At 51.9% G+C, this 21,425-nt stretch overlaps 9 protein-coding genes and 2 non-coding genes across 11 annotated transcripts; 7 read left to right on the forward strand and 4 right to left on the reverse strand.

Moving 5' to 3' along the window:
* Positions 1 to 185: 185 nt before the first annotated feature.
* On the forward strand, positions 186 to 1,820 carry DL89DRAFT_285513 (uncharacterized protein; the record flags this gene model as incomplete). The annotated part of the gene is made up of 3 exons (XM_040889827.1): positions 186 to 472; positions 642 to 660; positions 775 to 1,820. The coding sequence occupies exons 1-3, from the start codon at positions 365 to 367 to the stop codon at positions 1,818 to 1,820; spliced, it is 1,173 nt and encodes a 390-aa protein (XP_040741371.1). The 5' UTR covers positions 186 to 364.
* A 3,240-nt stretch (positions 1,821 to 5,060) lies between these two features.
* On the forward strand, positions 5,061 to 6,544 carry DL89DRAFT_269284 (uncharacterized protein). The gene has a single exon (XM_040888238.1). The coding sequence runs from the start codon at positions 5,071 to 5,073 to the stop codon at positions 6,478 to 6,480; it is 1,410 nt and encodes a 469-aa protein (XP_040741372.1). The 5' UTR covers positions 5,061 to 5,070; the 3' UTR covers positions 6,481 to 6,544.
* Positions 6,545 to 7,030: 486 nt separating this feature from the next.
* DL89DRAFT_324265 (Emopamil-binding protein) lies at positions 7,031 to 7,789 on the forward strand (the record flags this gene model as incomplete). The annotated part of the gene is made up of 1 exon (XM_040891438.1): positions 7,031 to 7,789. The coding sequence occupies exon 1, from the start codon at positions 7,109 to 7,111 to the stop codon at positions 7,787 to 7,789; it is 681 nt and encodes a 226-aa protein (XP_040741373.1). The 5' UTR covers positions 7,031 to 7,108.
* A 57-nt stretch (positions 7,790 to 7,846) lies between these two features.
* DL89DRAFT_219023 (14-3-3 protein) lies at positions 7,847 to 8,716 on the reverse strand (the record flags this gene model as incomplete). Its single annotated transcript, XM_040884365.1, has 2 exons — positions 7,847 to 8,550; positions 8,650 to 8,716. Coding segments are annotated over 2 exons (771 nt in total), but the record flags the coding sequence as incomplete, so codon positions are not given.
* Positions 8,717 to 9,244: 528 nt separating this feature from the next.
* DL89DRAFT_294655 (uncharacterized protein) lies at positions 9,245 to 10,259 on the reverse strand (the record flags this gene model as incomplete). Its single annotated transcript, XM_040890546.1, has 5 exons — positions 9,245 to 9,300; positions 9,454 to 9,545; positions 9,610 to 9,781; positions 9,849 to 9,895; positions 9,967 to 10,259. The coding sequence occupies 5 exons, from the start codon at positions 10,257 to 10,259 to the stop codon at positions 9,245 to 9,247; spliced, it is 660 nt and encodes a 219-aa protein (XP_040741375.1).
* Positions 10,260 to 10,434: 175 nt separating this feature from the next.
* Positions 10,435 to 10,508, reverse strand: DL89DRAFT_t122. The gene has a single exon. It is a non-coding gene; the product is annotated as a tRNA-Val (tRNA).
* A 977-nt stretch (positions 10,509 to 11,485) lies between these two features.
* DL89DRAFT_269287 (origin recognition complex, subunit 4) lies at positions 11,486 to 12,969 on the reverse strand. The gene is given in 2 exon segments (XM_040888239.1): positions 11,486 to 11,672; positions 11,692 to 12,969. 2 exon segments carry the CDS (start codon positions 12,918 to 12,920, stop codon positions 11,522 to 11,524), a joined length of 1,380 nt encoding a protein of 459 aa, XP_040741376.1. The 5' UTR covers positions 12,921 to 12,969; the 3' UTR covers positions 11,486 to 11,521.
* A 13-nt stretch (positions 12,970 to 12,982) lies between these two features.
* DL89DRAFT_45485 (EF-hand) lies at positions 12,983 to 13,860 on the forward strand. Its single transcript, XM_040891686.1, has one exon. It carries the CDS (start codon positions 13,198 to 13,200, stop codon positions 13,693 to 13,695), a length of 498 nt encoding a protein of 165 aa, XP_040741377.1. The 5' UTR covers positions 12,983 to 13,197; the 3' UTR covers positions 13,696 to 13,860.
* Positions 13,861 to 13,970: 110 nt separating this feature from the next.
* DL89DRAFT_269289 (uncharacterized protein) lies at positions 13,971 to 18,239 on the forward strand. Its single transcript, XM_040888240.1, has 22 exons — positions 13,971 to 14,041; positions 14,112 to 14,754; positions 14,799 to 16,604; positions 16,629 to 16,672; positions 16,700 to 16,879; positions 16,901 to 17,010; positions 17,038 to 17,136; positions 17,164 to 17,186; positions 17,208 to 17,260; positions 17,282 to 17,292; positions 17,320 to 17,390; positions 17,418 to 17,438; positions 17,469 to 17,524; positions 17,558 to 17,613; positions 17,641 to 17,654; positions 17,691 to 17,708; positions 17,730 to 17,808; positions 17,833 to 17,873; positions 17,910 to 17,939; positions 17,970 to 17,972; positions 17,994 to 18,042; positions 18,076 to 18,239. Exons 1-22 carry the CDS (start codon positions 14,025 to 14,027, stop codon positions 18,165 to 18,167), a joined length of 3,516 nt encoding a protein of 1,171 aa, XP_040741378.1. The 5' UTR covers positions 13,971 to 14,024; the 3' UTR covers positions 18,168 to 18,239.
* Positions 18,240 to 19,358: 1,119 nt separating this feature from the next.
* DL89DRAFT_t118 lies at positions 19,359 to 19,432 on the forward strand. The gene has a single exon. It is a non-coding gene; the product is annotated as a tRNA-Val (tRNA).
* Positions 19,433 to 19,800: 368 nt separating this feature from the next.
* DL89DRAFT_303620 (uncharacterized protein) lies at positions 19,801 to 21,390 on the forward strand (the record flags this gene model as incomplete). Its single annotated transcript, XM_040890868.1, has 5 exons — positions 19,801 to 19,860; positions 19,921 to 20,028; positions 20,089 to 20,676; positions 20,720 to 20,764; positions 20,789 to 21,390. The coding sequence occupies 5 exons, from the start codon at positions 19,801 to 19,803 to the stop codon at positions 21,239 to 21,241; spliced, it is 1,254 nt and encodes a 417-aa protein (XP_040741379.1). The 3' UTR covers positions 21,242 to 21,390.
* Positions 21,391 to 21,425: the final 35 nt, after the last annotated feature.

Below are 21,425 nucleotides of genomic sequence, written 5' to 3' on the forward strand. Positions count from 1 at the left end.
GGGCGGCGGAGTCCCAGGTGCTGCTATCCTGGACACCGTCTGGGAACCTCCGCGCAGCGATGACTAATATCAGTGAACTTTCTCGAAACAACTGACGCCTGCCAGACCGCAATGGGGGGCTCAAGCCATCGCCAAGTAATCCTGGGCACCACACGTGCCTAGAATGGCTGATTTCTGGATTGTGTCCTGCACCCTCGCTTTTTCTTTACCCAATTTACAGCTTCTTGACACGAATCCCACTACATTTCTACTCTTGTACTATTAGACAACAAATGTCACACTTGGAGGCACTGCCATTTCCCAGCAACGTCGGACAGCCTGCCATCAACCGGTCGAGCACGCATTGCGGCAGCTGAATGGGCCAATGCGGGACGCAAACAGCCAGACGTATGAGCTAGCAGTGCCGTTGGAAAAGAACCTGTATTCGGCATGCCCGGGGTGTGGGCTCACGTTCAACCTATTGAGACGCAAGGTATAGTCACTTTGTTCTCTCCGCATTCAACCGGGGTGGTGATGGAGCCCCTTCTCTTCGTCAGTAGTTTGGCTAACCCCTCTTACCCGACTCTCGGGCACCTATGCCGGGGCGAACCTGCCGGTGCCTTGGCTATTTTTATTGCTCTCTCCACACTCTCTCCATGTAGCACAACTGTGTCAACTGCGGTAAGTGCTCCAAAACAGACACCTGGGATTATTTATATGCACCCCAAGAATGCACAACCTAGATGAACGAGGAAGGGAAACCCCTAAACGCTTATTTTCTCTCCTCAAGCGTAGGGCAGGTTGTATGCTCGGACTGCAACAAGAACAAATGGTACCTGCCAAAATACGGACTAAGCACGCCCGTCAGCTGCTGCACAACGTGTGACCGCAACCTGCGCCTGTCGATTCGTAGCAAGTCGGAGCTGGAACAGTGCGCAATTCGCGACCTACGCTTGTATCTGCAGCTCTATGGCCTGTACAATCCACGCCGGATGCTTGAAAAGACCGATCCTCGTAGCTGCCATTTACAGCCACTCCCCGATGCCCCAGATGAACGAAGTAAAGTACCGCAACTCGCTGCCGCGCCCGTCCGCCGCCGCACACACAGCCGGGAGCAGCCACGTGGATCGAGTGGCAACTGGGATCAGATGTTCTCGAGCATTGGCGAGGACATTGGCCGGGGGATGGCCAATATAGGCCAGCAGTTTGAAAGCCTGTTTGATGAGGATCAGTCAAGGCGCTCCCACGGCGGCGGTACCTACGAGCAAGTGCCAGCCTACGACTCCAATACCTTCCCGAGGTCGCGCCCCGCCCACCCGCGCCAGCCCCCACGGCAGCAGCCCCCGCCGGAGCCACAGTCGCGGCCGAGATCGGCCCAGGGCCCAGCTCAGCCGGCAGCCCAACCAGCAGCCCGACCGGCAACTCAACCGGCAACTCGACCGAAATCACAGCCAACAAAGCCAGCAGCTAAAGCAGTAGTGATCCCTGAGATAAAGGACCTAGTGAACGACAACACCGATGTCAGCACACTGAGCGCAAAGCAGCTGAAGCTACTGCTGCACAAGCACCGCGTGGACTACACACACATTGTGGAGAAGCACGAGCTGGTGGAGCGGGTCGAGCGGCTGGTGGCTAATACGCGGCTGGAAATGGGGCGCGAGAGCAATGACAACGATCTGTGCAAGATCTGCTGGGACGAGGCCACCAACTGCGTGTTCCTGAACTGCGGGCACATGTGTACGTGTCTGGAGTGCGGCGAGCAGATATTCAAGTCCGAGCGCAAGGAGTGCCCGATATGCCGCGAGCACATTGCGCGCATTGTGCATGTGTTTCGGGCGTAGTGATGTCATGCAGATGCGTGCATTTGAGGGGAGAGGGAGATATGCTGTCCCATTTGGCTTCTGCTATATTCGTGGTATGCTGTGATGTTAGCCCTTGGGTGGCTGCATCGAAAATCGCAATTTCGCCGAAAGCTAATAAAGAGATTTGCCCTTTGTTTATTTTTTCTGAAGGAAAATTTTAAAAACTTACTCTAGGACCGAAGCGCTCGTGACAAAGCGCAGGACCGCAAAGTATTAATAGCAACTGAGCGCGGTTCGAAGAAATATTGGTATTTTTCTTCATGCATCGGTCCTGGTTTTAGTCCAGGACCAGACCAGCTTTTTTATTGCAAAGAGGATTAGCAGGTACGCACTACACACTTTATTTCTCGTGCAAAAGAAAAACTTCCCTCCCCTCCCCCGTCACCGGGTTTCTTGCAAAGCACAGAGAAACAGGTCGGAGCCCACATGCTACTTTTTTGTCTTTGTTATTTTTTTTGTTACATATTTTGTTAATACTCTTTTGGCACCATCGCTCTTGACAGCTGCAGTATCCTAGCAAGACAGTAAGCATACAAATGGACGTGAGCTCAATTGTGCGCACAGGACCGGGTGCATATGGACGTCCAGCGACGGCATCCAGAGCACAGGCGCGGCGGCCGCGGCGGCCAAGCCAGCAGGAGGCAATGAAGCGGTATTCGGTAAGTTTGCTTTTTTTTCTTGCAATGCAGCGTGGGAGGCAGTAGCAGTTTAGTAGAGTGCGAAGATGTTTGTTTTTGAAAGAAACCCCGAAGAAAAGCGCCTGTTCCTCGATTTGCAAGAGCATCTAGAGCTGGGAATGTGAGGAGTACACAGGGGGATACCACTGGGCGAAACGAGGACTGTGTATCCTGGGAAAGAGGACATGTACTAGGCAACACAGGGCAGAATCTGTGTGCACACCAGTATACGTTGTTTTTCACGCATTGATTGGATGCAGAGCGGCTTCTTCACGAAGGTCGCAAACCGCCCTTGCGTTTAGTTTTTTTGGGGAGTACCCGTCTCTAGGACATACCGTTTTGCGCCTCCTTTTTCTTTTTTTCTAATCTGGCTTTTCGCGACCCGTCCATTTTTCTCTTCTTCTGCACCTTAGGTGGTATATCCTACCGATATTTTACATACGATGGGGACGACGGAACACTCACGGAGACCACCGCGCAAGCAGGCGGCACCCCAGGGATATTATAATTCGCGGCTGACGCCGGTGCAGGTGCAGCCGCGGGCGCCGCAGGTGGCGGTGCCCAGTGCATACAAGACCGTGGACACAATCAGCCCGGCAGTGTTAAGACCGACATCGCACGCACTGCGAACGCGGATCTACCCGCAGACAGCCATCAGGACGGCCAACCGGCGGTCGCTAGTAGCGATACACCAGCAGCGGCAGCGGCAGCGGGAAGAAGAGCAAGGCCGGCGGAGCGTGGAGAAGGGCGAGGAGATTGCCCGGCAATCAGTATCGCTGGATGAAATAGACACAACAGAGCCAGCTGATGAGCATGGGTCGCTGGTGGCAGTGGAAGAGGAAGAGGAAGAGGAAGAGGACGTGCTTGAGGAAGAAGAAGAAGAGGAAGAGGATGTGCTGGAGGAAGAAGAAAACGAGTCGGACGGCAGCCGGGATTCAGGAGACCACGCCAGTGCGGAGACAGTGGTGGATGTACCGGCAGCAGAGGTGTTGCGGCGGCCAATCACAAGCACGGTGATGCAGCGGCGGGCACAGGGCAGTGCGGCGCGGCCGCAGACGATCGTCCTGCCGTCGGCCAGCATGCTGGAGGACTGGGAGCCGATTGAGCTAGACTACGGACGGACGTCTGCTGAGCAGCTGGTGGTTGGTGCACCGGCAGCACAGCGCCGGGCGCAGACAGTTGTTCTTCCGTCAACCAGTATGCTGGAAGACTGGATGGCGAGCGGGGCGGGGAGCGGACGGGCATCTATTGACCTGCGGCCACAGTCGAGCACAGCGACAACGCAGCAGTCGGCATGCAGACTACAAACCAACATGCCAGCAGCACATCGGCCGCAGACCAGTACTGCACCACCGCATCGGCCACAGACTAGCGCTGCAGCTGCGCATCGGCCGCAGACCATATGCACGCAAACCCCAGAGGAGCGCGAGTGTGCGGGGCCGGCAAACAGGCCACTGACTACAGACGTAACAGGCGGTTTGGCAGCAGAGACGCAGGAGGTGCCGCGGCGGGTGCAGACCAGCGCATCTCACAGACAGGCGCGGCCGCAGACCCACATGCAGCGGCAGCACGGGGCGCAGTACAAGGAATGGCGCGAGATCCATGCCAAGTCGCTGTCGCGTGTGGATAGCATTCTGCGCGAGGCAGCCGGGCTTAGCAGCCTGCAGCGGTCGGCCACCACACGCACCAACGGGCTGGGCATTTCAGTGTCGGCGTCCGGCAATGCCCCGCCGCTGCCTGTGCTGGCGCCGCTGGCCATCGAGGCCGCCCGCCAGCGCCCAGCTACCACACACAACCGCCTGCCCCAGTCAGCATTTGGCAGCGCTCGCGCCGAGTCGCGGCCCCCCACAACCAGCAGCTGCGCCAGCAGCCAGGAATCCATGCGTCCCGGAACCCACCACAGCTTCGCATTCAGCCTGTTCAATGAGTCGGGAGCCGAGCCCCAGCGCCCGCACACAGTGCAGGCGCGGCGCGCCGGCTCTCTGCAGATGGCTCGGCGGCCGACCACGCGCACCTATCTGCTGTCGCGCGACGACGCGCACCGGTCGCGGCTGTTTGCCGAGTACGAGAGCCTGATGGGCAGCGACGACGACCTGACCAGCGCCCTGGCCGGCATTGCCGAGGAGGAGGAGCCGCGGCTCGCACGGGCTGAGAAGCGCTGGACGCGAATGCTGCATGAGAACCAGCACCTGTTTGCCCCCGAACTGCTCTCCGAGCACCCGGTGGAGCTGCCGCGCCTGGACATCAACGGCTCCGACTTTGCAGACTCGGTGCAGCTCGCCTTGCCCGAGATCTCGCCAGCCTCCGACGCGACGACGGCTGCCGAGGAGCTGCTGCCAGGAAAGGGGGAGGAGAAGGAGGAGGAGCCTGTCGAGGAGCTATTTGAAGGCACGATTTTCGCCGCCGACAGCCCCAGGACAGCACTGGAGCCACCCGAGCCGCAGAGCGCAGACATGCAGGCGCAGCTCGATGCGGCCGTGGCCGGCGTGGGCGCGGGCAAGCTGGGCGAGTTCCTGGCCGACCCCTCGCGGCAGACGCTGCTGGCAGCGTACATGCAGCGGCTCGGCTTCAGCGAGCGGCCGATCGACTTTGCGCTGCGGCAGCTGCTGCGCGAGCTGCACCTGCCACGCGAGTCGCAGCAGATCGACCGGGTCATGACGGCATTCGCCACGCGCTACCACGCATGCAACCCAGGCCTGTTCTTCTCGGCCGACACGGTCTACGCATATGCCTTCGCGCTGCTGCTGCTGCACACCGACGCCCACAACCCCAAGGTGCGCACCAAGATCACCAAGCCGCAGTTCATTGCGCGCGCTCAGCTGATGGACGACCAGGGCGAGATCTTCGAGCCCGTGCTCGACATCCTCTACGACAACGTCACCGTGGCGCAGTTCGAATACGCGCCCGGCGTCACGCGCCCACCGTCGGCCGACGGAGCCTCCGGCATCGGCGCCTGGTTCAAGCGCATGTTCTCGGCGCCGCCCCGCCCGCTCTCGCCCACCGACCTGCCCAGCAAGGAGCAGTACTCGTACACCTTGCCCGGCCGCCAGCCGCGCCGCCCCAGCGCCAGCTCTCCCGACGACGCGCTGGACGGCCACACGCTGCGCCTGGACGAGCCATCCGCGTCGCCGGTCTCGCCCACCGTGCCATTGGTGGAGCCCGCCGAGCCGCCCAAGGTCGAGTCGATCCGGCTCAGCGGGCTCAAGTCGCACGTCAAGCGGCGCACGTCACTGCGCACCGGCCGGCCGATCTCCGGCGTCATCTACGAGACGCCTGGCAGCCCGCAGCCTGACCCCACCGGCACGGCATTGCTGCGTGTTGACATGGCTGGCCGCGTGTTCCGCAAAATGGACCGCCACGGCAATGGCCGCCGCGGGCTCGTGCGCTGGTGGAAGGAAATCTGGATGGTGCTTAGCGGCAGCCGCCTGTACTTTTTCCGTCTGGCCGACGACCACTCGCGCCCGCTGGCCGTGCAGACCGTCGTGCCCTTGCGCCATGGCGTGGCGGTCGTCGACAAGGCCTACGACAAATACCCGCATGTCTTCCGCATTCTCGCCGGCGACGGCAGCCAGATTCTGGTCAAGGCCCCCGGCGACGACAGCGTCGCCGAGTGGATGGCCCATATCAACTGCGCCGCCGCCTTCAAGACCATGGAGATTGCCAGGCGCACCGCCGGCCAGGTCCACCCTGCCCGCATCGAGCGCCTTGAGGCCCGTCTCGAGAAGCTCGACAAGAAGCTCGCTGATCTCGACCAGAAGCTTGCCCGCTCCCTGCGCCTCTTCAAGCAGCTCGCCGTGCTTGTGCCCCTGACCAGACAGGGCAAGGCCCGCGTTGTCCAGCATGCCCAGGCCGTCCGCGAGACCCTGAAGGACCTTTACCTGGCAGAGCAGCGTCTGATTTGCTACAAGGACGTGCTGGAGCTGGACCTCGACATCGAGTACGAGATCACCGGACACATTTGATACCCCCCACATTTCTAGCGACCATCTCTTTCTGTACTTGCACTAATATAACTTTGTAATCAACCACAACATTCCCAATTCTCCCAGCCCAAGATAACACCGGCGAATCCTTCAGCTGCTGCAAGAACATCGAACCTGTCAGCAATGTATCAGCCAAACGGCATAGCGTGATAGACTCTCCCTACATATAAAAAGACGACCAGTCGCACACACACCTCGCTGCATTTTGGTCGTTTCTACAGTATGCAAAGCTAGTCTTTTCTCACAAAACTCCTCTACTCCATTAGGCCACATTCAAAAGCACAAAAAGATGGCTTGCGGAGGCATCATATTACCCTCACAGCTCCCTCTATTTCTCTTTACACATGAAGCACCGGCAGAGAATATATGCTCGCCGGCCCCTCCGCTCCCCTCGCACTGAGAACCAGTAGGTGCTTCCCGTCGCAGCTTTCATTTGGTGATATACTTGTTGGTTGGCATGTATCGAAAGGCATTCGTGATTCAATCCAGTGCTCCTGCTGGGGGGGATTTGGAAATTATGTTTATTTCTCTTTGTTGAGCTGGACTTGCAATAGCATGCAGTTCGCTATGGACAATCCGAAAACTCTGCATCTCTCACCCACAAACAATGACAACACCTCATCCATACTACCCGCTGTCGCTGGCCATGGACACATACGTGGCCCCCACGCAGCACCCGCTGACCCTGGTATGCACCATCGGCACGGCGCTCGCACTGGTCCTCCTCCTCTCCTACATCCTGGTGCTGCGTCCGCTTCCACTGCCGCGCTCCACTATGCTGACAGCGCAGTGGTTTGTTCTGTGCGGCTCCCTGCACTGTGTTTTTGAGCTCTACTACCTAGCTCAGTTCACAGCGCTGCCGGAAAGCACTGACATCATGGCCAGCCTCTGGAAGGAGTATGCAAAAAGCGACAGCCGGTATCTCACGCAGTCGTCGATGGTTGGTGCGCTGGAGTCAGTCACGGTTGTAGTCGTGGGGCCGCTCTGCTGGCTGGTGGTGATTGGGATTTGCAGAGACTCGCCTGTGCGCTGGCTTGCGCAGCTGGTGGCAAGCGTGCTCCATGTGTACTCGGTGGTGCTGTACTTTGCTACAGAGATCATTGCCAGCGAGTCAAGCTGCCGGCCGGAGCCACTCTACTACTACGGGTACTTTTATGCCATGAACGCCCCCTGGCTGGTGGTCCCGCTGTGGCTGGCCACAAGCGCTGCGAGGGAGATCCACACAGCCATGCATCAGGCAATGCAGAAGCCTTCACAGTGCATTGTCGAAAAAAAGAAAAAGGGATAGAAATCCTTTGTATTAGGAATAAAAAAGTGAAACAAGAAACATTTACGCCTCAGTCTTCTCCTCGGCCTTGTCCTCAGACTCCTCGGCACCGTCCTTGGGCGCGGCGTCGGTAGAGTCCTGGATATCCGAGGTCCACAGCGTCAGGTTGTCCCGCAGCAGCTGCATGATCAGCGTCGAGTCCTTGTACGAGTCCTCAGACAATGTGTCGAGCTCGGCAATAGCATCATCGAATGCCTGCTTCGCCAGGTGGCACGCGCGCTCGGGAGAGTTGAAGATCTCGTAGTAGAACACCGAGAAGTTGAGGGCCAGGCCCAGCCGGATCGGATGGGTCGGCGCCAGCTCCGCCGTGGCCGTCTCCGACGCCTGCTTGTACGCCTCCAGCGACTTATCCGATGCGTCCTTGCGCGCCGCGTCGGTCTCGAACTCGGCCAGGTAGCGGTAGTAGTCGCCCTTCATCTTCAGGTAGAACACCTTCGACTCGCCGGTCGACGCACTGCCAATCAGGCTCGAGTCCAGCACGGCCAGGATGTCCTTGCAGATGTCTGCCAGCTCCTTCTCAACCACCTTGCGCTGCTTCGCCACAATCTCGACGTGCTCAGTGTTGCCCTTCGATGACTCCTTCTGCTCAATTGACGAGATGATGCGCCACGACGCCCGCCGCGCGCCGATCACGTTCTTGTAAGCAACAGACAGCAGGTTGCGCTCCTCGACAGACAGCTCCTGCTCCTCGGCAGCAACCTTCTTCATGCTCTCGACCATCTCTACATCCATGAAGCTTGAGTCACATGCAAAATGGCACAAAGCGCCCCTCGTCTATAAATAGGACCACCCTCTTCAGAGCAGTGGCGGCAGAAACTTACCGTCGTAGCGCTCGGCCTGCTCGGCCAGCTTGGCAAGGTACACGTTATCTTCGCGCGACATGGGTATGAGGTAAAAAGGTGGGTTTTGAAAAAAAAGTGAAAGTGTGGAAAATAAGCAGAGATGAACGCCGGAAAAGTGTGAAAAGAAGCCCAGGCTGGGGGAGGGCTTGGATTTAAATCCTCTGGTTCCGAGGCGGGGACGCGCAAGCCTTGCCTCTGCTCCCTGCCGCTTTGTAGAGTGTTGTTTTTCTTTTCCAAACCTCCTCGTGCAAATCATGGAAATGCGTGCACTTTACAGCCTGACCAGCCCATGGCCTTTTTTTGCATATTTATTCTCATTCCAAGCAGCCTGAGAGGCCAGGGAGGCGGAGGAGGGGTTGTTCCTTATTGCTGGCCCGCCCCTAACCCCACGCAGCGTTTTCCGGACTAGGGGACACAAACAATCCCGCCGCCCAGCGCTTGTTTTTCTTCGCACATGAAAAGATGGCGTTGATAAACCCGCCTATTGCCGCAACGAGCATGCGTTGAGCAGTAAAACTCCTCCCCACCGGCCGCGGGCCAGTACCTCCGGTCTGCAGACGAACCGGTGCCCGGCCTACTTGCGCTTACTGGTCTTTTTGCGGCCTGCGTCTCTGGCCGCCATCGCCTTGCCTACGCAGAAAAAAACAAAACATCTGGTGGGTAAGGGGGTTGTCGGGGACTCCTTTTGCTGTCACGTTATCCGCGCCCAGTGAGCGGGGGGCGCGGCACACCGTTGCCCAGAATTTCCGTTGGGGAGGACCAGGGCCTGAGGACAATACTTACGCTTGCGGTCGATGTTGCTCTGCTCGCTGGACGACTCGTACTGTGTGGCGGCCGGATAGTTGGGCGTCGACGCCGCGCTGTTGACAGTTGACCTACAGCATCTATATTTAGCGCATCCACATCCACATGCCACCACGTATCTGCTGTGCTACGTACCTGCGCGTAGTGGTCCGCCGGCTCGACAGCCCCATGCACTTGTCCATATGCGCAGCGAACCGTGCGCCCGGGAACGACCGCATGCAGCTCGGGCACTCAAACATCTCGACGCTACCCAGACCCGGCGACACCCCACCTGCAGCCCCCGACGGCACCGCAGCCTTGCTCTTGGCTAAACAAAGAGATTATCAGCTTCCGAGATCCCCCTGCTCATGACGCTGTCCTTCCAGCCTCCTTACCTTTGGGCGATCCCATTGCATCCCGCTGCGCCGACTTGCTCTGGCACCTACATCCATGCATTCAGCAAAAACACGTATGCCCCTCGCCATCGCCCGTGACGCCCGCTGATTTACGTACCGTGTGTGGCATGACGCACAAACCGCCTGCCGCTGCTTCGCCTCGAAATGCGCCTCAAACACTACATCCATCATCATGTCGTCCACCAGCTCCGTCACTAGTTCCATTGCAAGCAGCGCCCGAGACCGCGCCCCCTCTCCCTTCTCCGGCACCATCACTGGCTTGGCTTCCTCCAGCGCTTCCCGCGCACGCTTTAATGACGAAATCTTGTCGTCGTAGTACTGCATAAGCTCTTCAAACACTGTCATCGACGTCGGTCGCCGCTCCCCGTGTGCATCGCCTTTAACCTTCATCTTATTCATAGCAGTGGATAACGATGTATGTAAAAAAAAAACAAGAATACAAATATTTAGCGGATAAGTGATCAGCCTAGTTGCATCCGGCTCAATCGGCATTTTTCACTTGTTTTACAAAACCACGATTGTGGTATCAAAACCAAAAAACAAACCAAAACCGGACTAGCAAAAATGATTTCTGCCGGGTTCGAACCGGCGACCGTCTGCGTGTTAGGCAGACGTGATAACCAACTACACCAAGAAATCCTCACGTTCTGGAATGGTCCTCTGACATTAGTATGTAAGCCAGATTGTCTATACAACATCCACTTTTCAATGGCACCTCTACCTACAGCTCCTCAGTTGCCTATATCTATTAGCTAAACTTGCTACCTATAATGAAATAGATACCAGAGCGCACCTGTAGTGCAGATTAACTATACTATTGTATAAATATTATAAGATATCCTATTTCTAGTTTAGTTCCTATTAAGATTGCTTATTTCACCTAGTAATATATATCATTTACTAAGATACTTATAGAAATAGACCTGGTATGCAAAAGTATTGCTTTAACTTACCTTTCTTATAATTTGTATAACTCTAGTAATACTAGCCCTAATAAAATAGATACCTATTACTTTACTGTATTCTATACTAGAGATTATATAGAGTTACTTATCTACCTATCAATTATTTAAGTATATTAGAACTACTAGTACTTTTAGTAAAATAGGCATTTCACCTAAACTGCAATCAGTATCTTAGAAAAACTTTGGTAAATATAATTTTAACTAGATAGAAAATAATTTAAATATTTATGGTTAATTATCTTTAAGCAATAAAAGTTAATATCTCAATAAATATGGCTAAGTAGCTATAAGGAAATCATCTTTACTGAAAGTGCTAATAGTTATAATATAAATAGTTGATAAGTTGGCAAGTAACTCTATATAACCTTTAGTATTGAACCATATTGACATTTAGGGTCTGGACTTCCCTATACCACTATAAGTAAGACTGAAATATACATATAAATGCCTAGGTAGGTTATTAGCTTTCCTTTTCTCCCTCAGCCAGATTATTGTGAAGTTATCTTTCCATCTATACCTAATAACCATTTATCTCTTAGGGTAGCAAAAAGGCTTTCATGTATGATGCTCACACACATCATACTGATTCATGCTTCCCCTTGTGAACTTTCTCAGCCTAGCCAGAGTAGCATACTTCCTAATCAAACATATGCCAGTTATAAGGTGGTTTATTCAATAATTTGCCTTTTACTGTTGTGACCAGCGCCGGATTACCACTGGAACACCAGCACGCTCACCAACCAAATCTGAGACCTGGCCTGGCTCCAACATGAGCTGAACCATGCGATACTCTTTTGGAGCGCGAGTCCCTTGTACCGAGCCAGCCAGAAGATCATTCCTGCCATTAGAATTAGCACCGGGAATTGCTAGCTGACGATATCGTGATAGTCGCCGGCCGCACAATTTCCAGCCCGACCAGCGTCTCGAAAGCCTTGAGCGCAACTGATTTTTTGTAGATTTTCATCGAGCCTCCAGAGGTCGCTGCTGTGATATGCCTCGACATGAATGATTTGTACTCGTTGTAGATCATCTCAAAGTTATACTTGGTGTTGCCGCCTTTGACAAGGCTCCTCATGGCGATTATCAAGCAGAGCTCAAGCAGTGAGATGTTGCTCAGAACCAGCATCTTCGCCGAAGACCGCTCGCGTGCTATAGCTGCCAGTACATCTGAAACCACAATAAAAGGGCTTCTGATTGAGAGATGGCTGACAGCGAGTACAAATGTGCGCAGCAATTGCCGAACATCTTTGCCAAAATCGAACACGTCTGATATGTACGCGGATACCTGCTCATCTGCAAGAACATTGTCGACCTGATGGTTAAATTCGTTAGAAAAAGCTGCACTGAGCTTTTCGTCGGCACAGTTGATCCGCAGTGCAGTACGGGCAATTCCTTCGAAATCTTCGAGGTTCGCAGTATTCTGAACGTAAATCTGGCGATGCGAGAAGCGCGACTTTACTCGTTTCTCCAGCAAATCGATCACATCGATGCGCGCAGAGACACCAAGCACCGCAATCGGTGTCTGCTGGCTCTGGGCAATATCGAACAGTGTGTACAGCAGAGATTGTTTGGGGTGCTGCGCGAGGAGATCGAATTCTTCAAGAATAAATATAACCGGCGGCATTTCACCATCAGCACCTGATGAACGCAGTAGATTCAGGATATACGTGAAGGCGTCTGCAAATGATCCGACAAGCACATCACCCAGGTCCTGCTCTATCAGCAGCTGCGTAGCAATATCACGCAGCGCGATTCGGTCATTGGTGTGTACAAACCCGTTCAGCCGTACGATATGGTATCTGCGTGAGTCTGCGCGATCGGTGTGCTTCTCGGCCAACATGTTCAGCACCCGCTCAACGATGGCTGATTTGCCGCTGCCTCGAGGTCCAATGAGTAGCGCAGTGTTTCCTTCCTGGCTTGATATGGTCCGGTCCAGCAGCGAGTGGACCAAGTCCAGCGGTGTCTCGAGTCCTATCAGCTCTGGCAGCTGCGTACGTCCATGTAGTCGATCAAGAACCAGGCGACGGGCATGTTGGATGCTGCTTGCATCAATCATGCATGAGCCCGGTCTCTGTGAGGAGGGCATTGACAAAGAGCAGCAAAAAAGGTTAAAACAAAACTGTGAGCAAAGCCAGACAGGAGAAAGCGCAATCGCCAGGACTTTTTTTAAAATAAAATTACAAAGGTAAATATGGCCCCACCAATCAAGTATGGCAAACTGTAAACTGCAAAGAATAGTGCACTGCGTGTATTCACAAACGGCTTTCAAAAACAGTAGTAGCCAGCGCTGGTGCCTGTCGCTCTTCTCTCCTCAACTCAATTCGTATACTACACTTTTCCACAATTAATACCACGATAAAATAATGTCTTCGACCAAGGCCCTGAACAAGAAGAAGCGTGCAGTGCGCCAGAACTCAAACGTGTTTGCCATTTTCGACCAGAAGCAAATTTCCGAGTTCAAAGAGGCTTTTGGAATTTTTGACCACAACTCGGACAGTATTGTTGACCGCGACGACCTGCGCGACATGCTTAGTTCGCTAGGGCAGGATGCGTCAGATAGCTATATCGATGCAATGATCAACGAGGCTCCTGGGCCCATCAATTTCACCATGTTCCTGACCCTGATGGGCGAGCACCTAAGCGGCACCGACCCTGAGAGCGAGATTCTGGCGGCTTTTGAGGCATTCGACGTCGACGGAAATGGGCTTATCCTGGCTGAGGATCTCCGGGCAGCACTGATGCACATGGGGGACCGCTTCTCGCAGAAGGATGTGGACATCATGTTCAAGCATGCGCCAATCGATGCCAACGGCTATCTCAAGTACCGAGAGTTTGTGCAGATGCTAAAGCATGGCGAGTAGATGTTTTGTAAAGAGATTAGGCATTATCAAGAGTCACTGTAAATGGGTGGCCGGCTGGTACTCCCTGACACACGCCTATTGCGCCTGTATAGGTGGGATGTGTTGTCTGCATCGTGTTCCGCGCATACAAGGCTGATCTTATTGTGCTGCGGTCAATTGTGATGTGGTGGTTTCCGGAATGGGGCATCCTTGTTTGTGTGTAGAGCTGCTGCCGCTGTAGGTGAAGTGGAAAATAGGGGTTGTCATTCTGCAAACGCTTCCATGGGATAGTACCTCTCCTCCTACTTTAATGAGTTTCCTGTCTTTATAGACTCTTTATACGCAAGTCAATGGCCAAGAGTATCACGTATGTATCTTTGAGTCAACTGGGCACAATTTTGTCTGCCCTGAAACTAAGAACCCTAGGCTGAATGTAGAAGCGTCGGTATCTTAGCGGATATAGCACTCCTCGTCTTGGGTGCAACATCAGCCCTAACCAAAGCTACGCAGCGATATGGGCACCAGCGGTCGATGGTAACAGTCTTTTTGGGCTCTGTCAGTCTCATGTCTCAACTGCTATCTACCACTCCCACTCCCACGGTTGGCTCGACTGTCTCGCTCATGTCCTCCCTCATGCTATTTTCATGGGTGTTTGGTGTTGCAGGTGTTTCAGCAAACAGCCAGGCTATTGCCCATGGAGTACGCACTATGCGCCTGACCATTGCAGAACCCTCAGATTGGTCAACTACCAGCAGCATAGCAGTTCTCTCGCATCTTGCTCTTGCATGGGCATGCCTTGCTCCGGCTACAAAGCGCGCCGTCACCAATTTCCTGGCAAACACTCTCTTCCTGAACACCTTGTTGTTTATGTACACATGCACCAAGCGGGATCTAGTTCATTCTGACGTTGATGACCCGGTGTTTCGCGAACAGACCTTGCGAGAATACGAGAACCTTCGAATCATGAACAAAACCAGGGTGTCGGTGGTGCGCAGACTGATTTCGTGTGTCTGGAAGGAAATGCTGCTAGTATCAGCTGCTGAACTAGCAATTCTTCTTGGCCTTGGATTCCAGCACATAGTTTTGGCGAACATCGGTAACGAAATCGAGCATGGTTCCAGCAGCAACAAGGGCGCCTGTTGGTGCTGTACGCAGTTTGGGTAGTGCTGGGATTTCTCGAAATCGTACATTCATATTTGAGTATCGCAAAGCGAGCGATGGTCAAAAGGACCCATGCCGTCCTACAGCTCAAGGTCGCCGAGGCATATGTAAACCGAAGGCACAACGAAGAGCTTGACAAGGAGTATGAGGACTTTGGGTCATGGAGTACGTATACGGTTTCTTCGAGTGCTCATACGGTGGTCGATTTGGCTGCTCGCATTGTTGCCATTACGTTCAACCTTTGGATAATATCGTGCTCGATTGGCTGGCGTGCACTTATCCCCGTGCTCTTCACCGTTGGAAGCATGGTATCCGAACAGCTTGTTGCAAACAGGATCGCCGAGTTGTTGGAGCTGAGCAAGGCGGAAAGGCAGCCGCACTTTCCGACGGATGCAACGTCGCTCATAAGCAACATGAGGACTGTAAAGTTCTATGGCTGGGAGCACGTTTTTGACAATCTGTCAGCAAACGTTGATCTACCCCACTTCACTCCCCCATTGCTTTGGAGCACATTGAGCTATATACTCGACATCATGAATACTGCTACTGTGGAACTTTCAACTGCACTGACATTGCTTTCGTATCTTCGCTCGGACATCACAGTATCCTATGCAGAGATCATGTTGGTTGTAAACACGACCGGGCAGCTCACTACGTGCCTCAGGTTTACTAGCTCTACACTCTCCACGTTTCGCGACACGGTAAAGGCATTGGGGCATCTTGCCAGCTTAGTTGCTGATGACAAACGGGAATTTCTTGCACACAGTCGAACATGCAATACCCTCGCTGTTGATATATGCCAGTGTGAATTCCAATGGGATAAAGGGTCATTTGCGCTGGCCCCTATATCGCTAACCATAAAGCCAGGAGAGTTTGTGGTGGTTGTGGGAAGAGTCGGTAGTGGAAAGTCGTCATTACTGTCAGCTTTATGTGGCGATATGCCAATGATCAGCGGTCAAGGGCATATATACGGTCGAGTCGGGTATGTCAGTCAGAAGCCATGGATCATGAACGCGACGTTCCGTGAAAATGTGTTGTTTGGCCAAGAGTTTGACGAAAAATTTTACTGGCGCGTTGTTGAGGCATGTGCGCTGGCTGATGATGTTAAACAGTTTCGGGCTCGGGATCAGACAGAGATCGGTTCGCGCGGCATCAATCTGTCGGGTGGACAGAAGGTGCGATTGGCACTTGCCCGCGCTATATACTCCCGCGCAGACATATATCTATTCGACGATATATTGGCTGCAGTCGACAGCTGTGTTGAGCGGCAGATAGTCGAAAGGGTTCTGACTGGGAACGGAATCATTAGTGACAAGGCGCGGGTTTTGGTGACACATGCCGAATATCTTTTGCCATTGGCCAATATGGTTGTTATGCTCGAAAATGGCAGTGCATCGATTAGGAGCCAGGTTCCAGCGACCCTGACCACAGCTGTATCAGAAACACCGCCAATGGAGCCAGACAGCGCTGAGGATGATGGTACCAATGGCGACTCCGGGATCTTCACAATCAGTCCTGAACTTGATGTGCCACAGTTTCAGCTATCGTATCTGTGGAGATATCTTTCAATGAGTGGAGCTGCTGTAACCGCCATTCCACTTGTGATTCTCGTGGTTACATCAATCGCTACGCACCGTGTCAACAGCTACCGCCTGGATATTCTATCCGAGTCGGACCAAACCACCATGGTTGCGTCTCTCCGATGGTATCTAGCTATCCATGCTGCTCTATCTATCGGGATACATTGCAGTTACTTAATTCTGAAGTGGGTTTCGGCAGCAACTTGGTCACAGAAAGTGCGACAAATCACAAGGGAAGCAGTCCGTGATACCCTTCTGTCTACCCCACTGCCGGTATTCGAAAGGCTGCCGTTGGGAGTGCTTAGCAGGCTATTTGATTCAGGCCGCAGCCAGATGAGCATTCTACTTCCTGAGTTGCTAAGCAGCAAGCTCTCCACGCTTCTTGACGCACTGTTCAGCATTGCCATTATCGGTCAACGCATGCCATTTCTCTATGTCTTTCTCCTGCCAATGGCCGTCTTGGGGTGGATCGCGCGTAAAACCAGTGATTTAGCCAGGGAAAAGCTCGAAAAGCTTGGCAGCTCCTTGAACACAATTGGGTCTCATTCGATTATACTCGAAATCATCCAAGGTCGGCAAACAATGCGCATATATGGTGCACATCACCAATATCTACGGACAGGAGCGATCGATTTGGCAAATGCCTATGCGCTAAATAACGTCATGAACTCTGTGATGTATTGCTGGAGCGCCATTTACCAATTTTTCCTCACTATACTCCGTTCATCCGCTCTGCTTTACCTGGTAGTCATGAGCCTTGACTCCAGCTCTGTATCGCCAGGAAGAATTGAGGCTATGCTGACTATGTCGGTTTGGATATATACACTAGTCAATCCAATAATCCGGTACGACCATTACTTATCGAGTTCCTTGAAGAGTCTATCCGAATACTTCGCCTATATAGAGCTTCCTCGTGAGGCACACAGAGTTGTTAAGGGCTCCCGTCCCCCACAAGGTTGGCCATCGATCGGCACTGTTGAGTTCAGAAACTACAGCATGAAGTACCTTGACAAATTGGATACGGTTCTTAACGATATATCCTTTTCGATCAAGCCCTGTGAGAAAGTCGGCATTATTGGGCGTACTGGGGCTGGCAAGTCATCGCTGACGTATGCGCTGCTTCGCATAGTGGAGCCATCCAGCGGCTCTATCTTTATCGACGGCATAGATATCTCGACGATTGGTCTCCAGGATCTTCGTTCCAAGATTAGCATCATTCCACAAGATCCAGCCTTGTTCGTTGGTACGATACGCGAGAACCTGGACCCGCTGGAGGAGTTCACCGACGACGAAGTCTGGGAAGCAATTCGCAAGGGCCAAATTGAGGATGCCATCCTTAGACCAACCTATGCTCACGTCAAAGATGATCGGCGCAGTGGTCCGTGGGTATCGGGTGTTGGCTTGGACAAATGGATAGAGAATGGAGGCAAGAACTTTAGCGTCGGTCAGCGTCAGCTTGTCAGTCTGTGTCGTGCACTGCTGTGGAAACGCAAGATCCTGGTTCTCGATGAGGCGACTGCGAATGTCGATGCAAAAACGGATCATATCATGCAGCAGGTTATCCGCGATGAATTCAAGGATTGCACTGTTCTGACTGTTGCGCACCGACTCAGAACTGTTATGGATAGTGATCGAATCCTGGTCATGGATCAGGGCAGAGTCGCCGAATTTGACACTCCCACGAGTCTATTGGAACGGGACTCACTTTTCAAGCTTTTTGTCGAAAGTATGGAGCTCAACAATAAATGCTGAGAATACTCATTACATTAGGATATACATGCTAAATGCAACAACAAATCCAAAATAAACAAATACAGATACGGCGGCTATTGCTCAATGAGCGAGGTAGACTAGCATTACTAAATGCAGTTATTAGTGTCAATTTATATTGATAATAACTGGACGTCTGTCACATGTAGTGTATATAGCTATGCTCACTATTCCTTGCACCAGCTAGACGTTGCTCAGAAGAGTATAGATGCACAGTGGTTCAACTCTAGCTTAGCAAAGGGATATGATGATGCACAATGGATCGGCCATTAAGACTGGAAAATTAGCCAGTGTAGTGCTGTTTTCATTATCTAGTGCAACTGAGCTTAGAAGCAAACTGTGAACTGTTCTCCTACTTCTCCTCTATCTTTTCCAAACATTTACCCTAATATCTGTTGATATTTATATTCTGCCACCCCATATTATTGAGCTGATAATTGAGTATATGTCAGGCATTTTGTATGGCATAGTCCATACTTATGATAAGAGTCCAACTGGCATATATCTAAGCTTTATGCCATTTCTCAGTATTTCTCAGTACTTGTAATTTTCTGCTCTATAGCTACTGTACTAGGAAGTGGTAGATAAGATGAATCTTAGCTTCACTATAGAGGCTATTTATAGTTACTAAACTAGGTATTTAATATTTAAAACCTCTAAAATTTCTTTGTCTTTTGTTATTAATATGCTTTTCTGAAACCCCTATTAGCATCTTAGAAAAGTTTCAGTTAATATGATTTCCTTATAGTTGCTTAGCCATATCTATTAAGATATTGACTTTTATTGCCCTATAGTAATTAACCCTAAATATATATGGTTTTTTCTTTCTAGTTGAAATCATATTTACTAAAACTTTTCTAAGATACTGATAGGGGTTTTGGAAAAGCACCCTTTTTATTATTTATATTTACTTATTAATTTAGTAGTTATTATCTTTTTGGCTTATACTAATTATTCTAGCATTTAAAATAGTTCTTAGTTATAAGTAAATAATTTATAATATATTAATTGGTTTTTCTGATAAAAGATTATTAGTTTCGCTAAACATTCTTAACTGTGAATGACCTCTATAGGCAGCTAGGGAGCAATAGGCAGAGGTGTCATTGAAAAGTGGGTGATGTATAAATCATCTGGATTACATACTAATTTCAGGGAACCACCCCAGAGCGTGAAGATTTCTTGGTGTAGTTGGTTATCACGTCTGCCTAACACGCAGACGGTCGCCGGTTCGAACCCGGCAGAAATCATTTTTGCTAGTTTGGTTTTTGATAACCTATGTACTTTTTTGACAACCTTTCCGCGTGCTGGCCAGCAGGCCAGAAACTTACAGCATCGTGCATAGTAGACAACTCGTGTATGCTGAGAAGGGCATTTGCTTTGCAAAGCGAGTAGCTCTCGTCCTTTTTCCTGCATTCAGTATACCCAACTACAGGGCGACTGAGATAGTTCATGTCGGAGTGACATCCATTGCATCCCTCTTGCCACCACTACTGCTCCTTTTTCCTTTAGTTTCTTTTCCTCCAAAGGTCTTGGAAAAATATTCGCGTATTTTGTCGATGGACAAAAGGAGGCTGGAAACCTGCTACCGCAGAGGGTAAAGTAGGTGCGCAACTACATGTGGGTCAGCCGCATGTTTAAAGAACAAGTTACCAAAGTGCTGTTCCGCACAATGTTTGTGAGTACGCAAATGTGTGACAACGAGGTCGATTACACGAGGTCTGCCACTGGGGTATAGTCTAATGTCCAGTACATGATCCGACAGGACTGCAGATCAATCCCAACTGAAATGATTCTCGAGGTCGGCCATGGCGTGGATATCAGCGGGATCATAAACAAGCTGGAGGTGCCCTGACTGTTCCGCCACACTTGGCCTTCTGTTCGGTCTTTGCGTATATCAGGGCAGAGCGACAATGTCAAGAGATGGGTAGAGTTCGACTATGATGAGCTGGCCTGTCTTGACAAAAGGCTTGCCAAGGCATTCCCGAATGTCACCCGTGTAGCTCATTCTATTCATGACCCGTCGACTAGCGAGCGTCCGTTTATGTCGGATTTCATTAATCAGAAGGCTGGCCAGTTTAGTGAACTCCAGATTGTTTTCCCTTACAACGGAAGCATCGACATGGGCAAGTTGGGCATTTACTTGACACCCTTTTCGTTTTTGAAGTCTGGGCTGCTGCCACCACAACTTGTCTCGCAGTTCAATCCGGTGATAGTTGAGTTACCAGAGGTGCGTTTGGACAATACTGCAGCACGGCGTACTCTATTTAGCGGAGGTAGCGGCAAGGGGCTCGAACTACCGCGACTCAAAACGCTGGGTCTATACATCGACTCAACTTTAGTAAAGCTAGGTGTCCCTGTGGACCAGCGTTCAACTGGTCTAAAGTTCCCAGAGCAAATGAACCTAAGGTTGCTTGGAAAGGGCCGGGTTATGCGAAACCGTACGTCGCTCGTTTCTCTGGAGAGCATCAAGCAGCTGTCACTGGGTGAGGAGGTGGATGCTTCCAGCAATGATATCACCATGTTCACAGGGCTAGATACCTTGCGGCTGTGTCAACATGACCGATGTGCTACACGAGAAGGTATGCTACAAACATTGGGTCCAGAATTTGCTATCATCCAAGGTTTATGCTAAGCGTCTGGTGATTGACGGCGAGGATCTAAACGAGTCTAAGACTGCCGAGCTGAACCATATGGTCTATACGTTGCAGCACTGCATTACGGCGCGCGTAACAACACTGGTAGTACCATCCATTGTACAGCTCCGTGGCCTGCAAGAGTTGGATGTGCGCGCTATCTTGCAGTCTGGCAACCTCGTCAAATTGCTAAAGAAGCTGCCCAATCTCTGTCGCTTGCATGCGCGCGTGTATTCAAACATCACTTCTGGGATTCTGGGACCAGAGTATTCGCACGAACGCAAAGGTCCAACCTACAGCTGCATTAGCAAGACGGTCGAGTTTGTGGAGACTACGTTTTGCGAGGGCACAGCTGAGGACAAGGGGCAGGCATACCATGCTGCGTGGTTGATTGCCAGGTTGTCAGAGCTTAAACGCTGGTAGTGCGTACCACACAAGAGAAAGCTCACCAGTATAATACTAAAGGATATTGTCGCTGAGCGTCGTTTCTTTTATGACGTGAAACACATCAAACCGCTGCTCAAGATGTAAAGACCTGCTTGCTCTTTGTATGCTACCATTTAATGTCCAAGTAGTTTTCAAGTATGTTTTATTTTCTCCAATCCAT

This window comes from Linderina pennispora (genome assembly GCF_002104995.1).
Source record: "Linderina pennispora strain ATCC 12442 chromosome Unknown DL89scaffold_12, whole genome shotgun sequence".
NCBI lineage: Eukaryota > Fungi > Kickxellomycota > Kickxellomycetes > Kickxellales > Kickxellaceae > Linderina > Linderina pennispora.